The 7,836-nt window shown below is 31.1% G+C and overlaps 1 protein-coding gene across 1 annotated transcript in view; it reads right to left on the bottom strand.

The window, feature by feature from the left end:
* The window catches only part of LOC127701576 (laminin subunit beta-1-like), a 119,284-nt gene that overhangs the window by 31,817 nt on the left and 79,631 nt on the right, over positions 1-7,836 (bottom strand). The window contains exons 21-23 of the mRNA XM_052205543.1: positions 2,877-3,068; positions 1,724-1,904; positions 961-1,145 (exon numbers count right to left, since the gene is read on the bottom strand). Of these exons, the coding sequence (XP_052061503.1) occupies positions 961-1,145; positions 1,724-1,904; positions 2,877-3,068 (558 nt within the window). The remainder of the gene's footprint in view (positions 1-960; positions 1,146-1,723; positions 1,905-2,876; positions 3,069-7,836) is intronic.

Genomic DNA, 7,836 nt, shown 5'->3' with positions numbered 1-7,836 from the left:
CCTACCATTAGTGGTTCCCCTTAAACTGACCTAATCACAAACTAATACATGTACATTGTTAACACTGCTACTGACGACTTTGCTGGAAACAGCAAGCTTAAGTCTTGCTTTTTCAACTTCATAAAATGTGATGCATGTCTGAAAAGAGGGGGACATAGAACTTTGAGCAAGTAATTTGAAATTGGAGACAAAAATTTGATGGTGTTGATTATATTTTGGCAACAACTTTTTGGAGGTTTTAACATTTCATAACATTGTGCCTTCAAGTTTCAATGGATACTTTTTCAAAATTCAGAATGGAAGATTTTTTCTGGCGGACATGTTTTTCATTTGATCGAAATCAAATAAGGATTATTTGTAGGGAATTTCCTTGCATCATTCCTGGTCAAGTAGAAAATTATGAAAATGCGATTTCCCATAAAGGCTTCAATAGGAACTATGTGTCATCAATGCCACCATGTTTGTAACACAATCAACATTAAATTAGAATCGACAGTAGGGTCTTTCAATCGTTTATCTTAAGTTTCAAAACATTTCGCCTCGTAGTTTCAGAGACATTTTTTTTTTAAATTGGTCTATCAGAATATTAAATTGGTTGATCTGAAGGCCATGTTTTTCTTCTGATTGGAAACAAATAAGGATAGTTTGTAAAGGACCTTCATACATCATTCCTGCCAAATTTGGTTAAACTTGGCCCAATGGTTTCATTCAAGCAAATTAAAATGTGAGAAGTTAATGGACGACAGAGGCTAAGTGATAGCAATAGCTGACATGGCCTTTTTTGAGTTCAGTATATATCTGCAAAACTGAAAATTTCAAAGTTCCCCATTATTTTAAACAATCACATCATGAATTTCTTTTGGCTCTCAGTATGTTTAATTCTGTTGCTTGACAAGACTTTTTTAAAGATTTATTATGGAGGTGTGTTCATTAATTGTTCACTGTATTATTGAACATTACCTTCTACATCTCTGGCCTGAATGTCTGTTGCATTTCTCCTCAAATCATCAGCCTTTTTCTTCAATTCCTCCACTCTTTGTTTAAGTGATAAAATATCATTATTTCCTTTTCTTATATCATCCATTCTTGCATTAAACTGATTTTCAGTGTTATTCAATCTTCTAAACTCATCTGATAAAAGCTGCCTATGTTAAAAAAGACAAAAGAACAAAAAATAATAAAAAGAAAGCATAAATGAACATGATTCTATTTTGGACTGATTGCACATTGTGAATTCGGCTATTTCTCTCAAAACTATGAATTCATTTCACATTTAGACCCATTATTCATTGAACCTGAAGTGTTGACTTGGGTATCGAAATATGGTCCTCCCTGGACCTCTGTCTGGCAGTAAAACCCTTCTTAACCCTTCCAATATACCCTCATTTTCAAGTGGTATTCCAAATTTTCCAGTTGATGTACTTTTTAGAACCTACCTTTTGTATTTATTAATTGTTCTTGTCCTGAATATGCATGAGATATTTGCTGATGGATTTAAGTATGTGACAATCAATCATCTTACCACTGAATCATACTATCTGATATTATAAATCTTTGTATTTATATCATTACTAAATTTAAATATCAAATGTTTTCAAATTTATTAAGATTTCAGATTTTCAACTTCATTATTTTTTTGAAGTCACTAATAAAGGGGGAAAAGTTTTTCTGTGTATATTTCTGTTATGCAATTCCTAAACTTTTTTTTGAAAAAAAAGCTTACCTGAGAGATTTTAACATACTATCTAAATCTCTAATATCTTCTGAAGAAATGTTGGCATTTCTGACAATCTGTCTTATTTCATCCAAATTTTCCTCCATTTGCTGAAATTCCTTATTAAAGGCACTTTCTACACCTGTTGCTTTGATGTCTACCGCTCGTTTGATCAAGTCTGTTGTTTGGGCTGAAAAATTGTTTCATACATGAATTTTAAACTATTAAAGTTTGGAGTTTTCCTAAATACCATGTTTCAGTCTCTTTCCTACTTGTCAGTAATTTAATTTGGGGGGTCTACTTTTCAGTTACTAAACTTTAGGTGTCTTCTTTTCTGTTACTAAATTTTAGCTGCCTGTTTTTCAGTAACTTAATTTTGGGTTCCTGTAACTATATTTAAAAAAAAAATTAAGTCTTCATCAATATATTTGATCACTTATGAAAAAATTGTATGTTGAGTGAGACAATGCTTGGAAAAAAAGTTTTGCATGCGAAAATAATCTCGTTATTCAATTGTGTATACCAAACAGGATGAAGATGGTGTTTATTTTTCTACAAATAAAAAATGTCATTCTGAACAAAAAGTGAAATATATTCAGGATAATTAAGTTGGAATTAAAGATGAAGATTTGGTAAAAGTTTCATTGAAATCCATTTGTATATGTTAAAAAGTAGTTACAGATCATGTAGCAGATGTTCACATCAGTACAAGAACTGAGAAGATCCATGTTTTGCTTTTGGAACAACACACAATTGATGATATCAAATTATAAGATGGATGAACATTATTTGAGGTATTTCAGAACATTGCAAAGAAAAAATCTTAATTGTGTAAGAAGTTTTGCTAGAGTATTCAAAGGAAATCCATCTAACAGTAAGAACTAATATAAATGTTATCAGAGATTGATAAATAATCTTTTTTGGCAAGTATAACTATAGATCATCATTTCTTTCTATTCGAGTTACGGTATTCTAATTAAAAATTCACCTAACTTATAGTTGGCAAAGAATTCTAAGGGGGGTGTAGATGTGTAAAAATATTTGATACTGGAGAATTTTTCATTTGATAATCATACTTTAAGATGAGATGAGTAAAAGATAATCCCTCTGCTCTCTCAAGTTTATGCACAACTTAAACTACTAAACCATTCTAGAAAGTTACCTGACAAGTCTCTGATCACTCTGTCCCAATTGTTGAAACAATCTCCGCAGGGCTTACAGTTGGGGAGTTCTCCTGTGGTGCCTCTATCACAACGATCACATTTGTAACCACTGATACCTGTCAGACATACACATTGACCTGACCTTCTGTCACACTGAGTCTGAGCAGAGCCTTGGTAGTTACAGTCACAAGCTAAAAAGTACAAAAAAGGGGCATTGAAATATTCAATTGAGAAAGAATCTTAATAAATCAAAGTGATGGAAATCACTCATGGAAAGATTGGAAAAGTATTTTGAATAATTTCAAATCATATTTAGGTATGTTGTGGACAAAAAAGAACATGGGTTTATTCCTCCTATTCCTACATTTGAAATCTGGTATGTCATTTGTAAACAATGCATGTAGGAATAGAGAGAATAGTTAAATAAACAAGGGATTAAATAAGATTAAGTTGTAAAAATATAAAGCTAATTAACTTCAAGTAAAGGTCCAAAAAACCTCTTGAGTTTTTATCAATGTCCAATTCTAATATATTAATAGTAGAGGACATTGAAAATGTACTTTTTCAACATCAACAAATTAAAAAACTTATTTTATTGAAATGGGGATTCAGTATTAATTGCAAAGATACACTTCCTGTATTCAACACTTGAATACTCTTTTTTATATATATATAGATTTCATATTGTGTCTTTTGTTTAAAAAAAATAATCTTGTTAATCCCTTATCATTTAACTTTAAGACATAATTAATAGAATCACTTTATGTAGTGTAGATCAAAAGTAATAGGCAATGAATAAATCTATCATTTCTATATATCAAACTTTTTATATATACATTTGTGTATTCAATAATGAGGTCAAATATTTGTGTATTGAGATGTATAATGAAGGGTCTGTTTAATTATGTAAGACTGAGGTTGTTTAGTAATTTGATTTATATGATTGGCATTTAAAGAGGTGAAACATTGTAATTAAGGCTCCACCTTGTCTGATTGTTTGGTGATCATGGCAGTTGTCAATCATACTGGTAATGTATCATTACTGTTACATGACACTCCCCAAATTCATACTTGATCTGAGTTTTGTGGTAACAAGCATTCTGAGAGTATTGCATGGCAATACATAGTCCCCTACTGGTTAAAAATTCATTGTACTACAACAAAATGCTAACTTGATCTATAACTTGTCATGGTGTAAACTATATAACAAATATCAAATCAATATCTTCAAGCATGATGAAAAAAAGTGTGGAAAACTGGTTATTATTGTGAATTTTCTATATCCGAGGACTTTAACTCTGCAAAATAATCATTCGAACCAAACAAAATTTGAACTTGATCTGTAACTTGTAATAGTAAAAATCAAATCAATTTCTTCAAGCATGATGATAAAACAAGAGTGCACACGCTGAAATGTCTCGCCTTCTTTACTAATCATTGATATTATGTTGATAGTCCTAAATATAAAGCTTTATTACAACTGTCACATAAACTTAACATTAACCAAGTAAACTAAACATTGACCAATGAACCATGAAAATGAGGTCAAGGTCAGATGAACCATGCTAGGCAGGCATGTACAGCTAGCAATTCTTCCATCCAACAAATATAGTTGACCTATTGCTTATAGTTTATGAATAAAATGCTTCGCTGGGGCGCAGCTTGATACGACCGCAGAGGTCGAACCCTGAACAGTTGGGGCAAGTATGGACACAAAATTCAAGCTTGATACAGCTATGACTTTGGATTGTCATTAAATATTTGACACAGCATAGGTTTCTGACACAGGATGAATGTGGTGTAAGAACTGGAAAAAATTTAATTTACCTATTATGGTGGAATCTCCATAAACTAAATTGTTTGTTAATTTCAATATATCAAAGAATATGTAGAATTCAATGTTTGATGTAATGTAATAAAGTTGAAATTTGGACCGTTTTTGTTCAATGTGGACCAATTTGGTAACATGTATAAATAATCAAAAATCTAAATACATGGGAGCCCATTTAAATACATCATAAAGGTATTAAAATAGAAAGTGACATCATAGTCATGGCTAAAAATAAACAAAAATCCTTAATCAGCAACATTTAAAGTAATATCTAAAAATAAAATTCCTTTGTAACCATAAAAGCCCATTTAAATACATCATAAAGATATTAAAATAGAAAATGACATCATAGTCATGGCTCAACATAGCAAAAAACCCTTAATCAGCATCATTTAACAGTAATATCTAATAAAATGCTTCGCTGGGGCGCAGCTTGATACGACCGCAGAGGTCGAACCCTGAACAGTTGGGGCAAGTATGGACACAACATTCAAGCTTGATACAGCTCTGAATTTGGATTGTTATTAAATATTTGACACAGCATAGGTTTCTGACACAGAAAGAATGTGGTCTAAGAACTTGAATTTTTTTAATTTACCTATTATGGTCCAATGTCCAAAATCAAAATACATGGTTAGATTCAGCATATCAAAGAACCCCACATATTCAATTTTTGTTAAAATCAAACAAAGTTTAATTTTGGACCCCAACTTGGACAAACTTGAAAACTGGGCCCATAATCAAAAATCTAAACACATGTTTAGATTCAGCATATCAAAGAACCCCAAGAATTCAATTTTTGCTAAAATCAAACTAAGTTTAATTTTGGACCCTTTGGACCTTAATGTAGACCAATTTAAAAAACGGGACTTAAAATTAAAAATCTAAATACACGGTTAGATTTGGAATATCAAAGAACCCCAATAATTCAATTTTTGATGAAATCAAACAAAGTTTAATTTTGGACCCTTTTGACCTCAATATGAACCAATTTGATAGCGGGGCCCACAAATAAAAAATCTAAATTCATGGTTAGATTCAGCATATCAAAGAACCCCATATATTCAATTTTTGTTGAAATCAAAAAAAGTATAATTTTGGACCCCAACTTGGACCAACTTGAAAACTGGGCCCATAATCAAAAATCTAAACACATGTTTAGATTCAGCATATCAAAGAACCCCAAGAATTCTATTTTTGTTAAATTCAAACTTAGTTTAATTTTGGACCCTTTGGACCTCAATGAAGACCAATTTAAAAAACGGGACCCAAATCAAAAATCTAAAAACACGGTTAGATTTGGCATATCAAAGAACCCCAATAATTCAATTTTCGATGAAATCAAACAAAGTTTAATTTTGGACCCTTTTGACCTCAATATGAACCAATTTGATAGCGGGGCCTACAAATAAAAAATCTAAATACATGGTTAGATTCAGCATATCAAAGAACCTCATATATTCAATTTTTGTTGAAATCAAACAAAGTTTAATTTTGGACCCCAATTTGGACCAACTTGAAAACTGGGCCCATAATCAAAAATCTAAATACATGTTTAGATTCAGCATATCAAAGAACCCCATATATTCAATTTTTGTTGAAATCAAACAAAGTTTAAATACTGGACCCTATCTTGGACCAACTTGAAAACTGGGCCCATAATCAAAAATCTAAACACATGTTTAGATTCAGCAAATCAAAGAACCCCAAGAATCCAATTTTTGTTAAAATCAAACTAAGTTTAATTTGGACCCTTTGGACCTCAATGTAGACCAATTTAAAAAACAGGACCCAAAATTAAAAACCTAAATACACGGTTAGATTTGGAATATCAAAGAACCCCAATAATTCAATTTTAGATGAAATCAAACAAAGTTTAATTTTGGACCCTTTTGACCTCAATATGAACCAATTAGATAAAGGGGTCCACAAATAAAAAATCTAAATACATGGTTAGATTCAGCATATCAAAGAACCCCATATATTCAATTTTTGTTGAAATCAAACAAAGTTTAATTTTGGACCCCAATTTGGACCAACTTGAAAACTGGGCCAAAAATCAAAAATCTAAATACATGTTTAGATTCAGCATATCAAAGAACCTCATATATTCAATTTTTGCTAAAATCAAACAAAGTTTAATTTTGGACCCTTTGGACATTAATGTAGACCAATTTGAAAACTGGACCCAAAATTAAAAATCTAAATACACTGTTAGATTCGGCATAACAAATAAATAAATGTGATCAAAGATTTTACAAATCTAATGCGCCATACTGTGCAATTAAAGATTACTTCTTGAAATTTTTCAATATTTGAAATTTGAAAAAAAAATAATATTTGAAGAATAATTCTTTTTAATTTCTGAAATCTGAAATGAGAAAAAATTGGCCCCCCACAATTTCTTTTTATCCCCCCCCCTTTTTCCCCCAAAAAAATTCTTTCCCTCAAGATATGGTCATAATCTCAATTCAAATTTCCAATGGAGTTGGCAACCATAATTACCCATTTAAATTTACCATAGTGCTAACTTAATCTATTTTATAATAGAATTAATAAAAATATAGTGTCAAATCTTTCATATGGATTTTTTTGTAAAAAAAAAAGATGAAAACATTTGCAGATATTTTTACTGGTCTTCCTTTATAAATATGCATTTCTTTAAACATAATTTAAAAGCAGTGTAAGGGAAGTAACCAAAACGTTGTATTTGGATTACCTCCCTTACACTGTTTTAGATTATCTTTATTGTTCATTAACCATTACTTTATACATAATTTAAAAGCAGTGTAAGGGAGATAATTTCAATGATGTATTTGATTTATCTCCCTTACACTGCTTTAAATTATGTTTTGTACTAAAGTATTTGTCCATTAACCAGGACAACCTTGTTTTTCCCCCTTTTCTGCCCCTAATTCCTAAACGGTTTGAGCCATAACTCCCCAAAGCAAATCCTAACCATCCCTTTGTGGTATGGAAACTTGTAGTATAATTTCAGAGAGATCCATACACCGTTCCACAGTTATTGTCTGGAAACTAGAAAATGCTCATTTTTGGCCCCTTTTTGGCCCCTAATTCCTTAACTGTTGGTACCATAACCCCCAAAATTAATCCCAACCTTCCTTTTG

The sequence above is a fragment of the Mytilus californianus genome, unplaced genomic scaffold (genome assembly GCF_021869535.1).
Source record: "Mytilus californianus isolate M0D057914Y unplaced genomic scaffold, xbMytCali1.0.p SCAF_1, whole genome shotgun sequence".
Lineage (NCBI taxonomy): Eukaryota > Metazoa > Mollusca > Bivalvia > Mytilida > Mytilidae > Mytilus > Mytilus californianus.
This window is presented reverse-complemented; position numbering and strand designations above follow the sequence as displayed.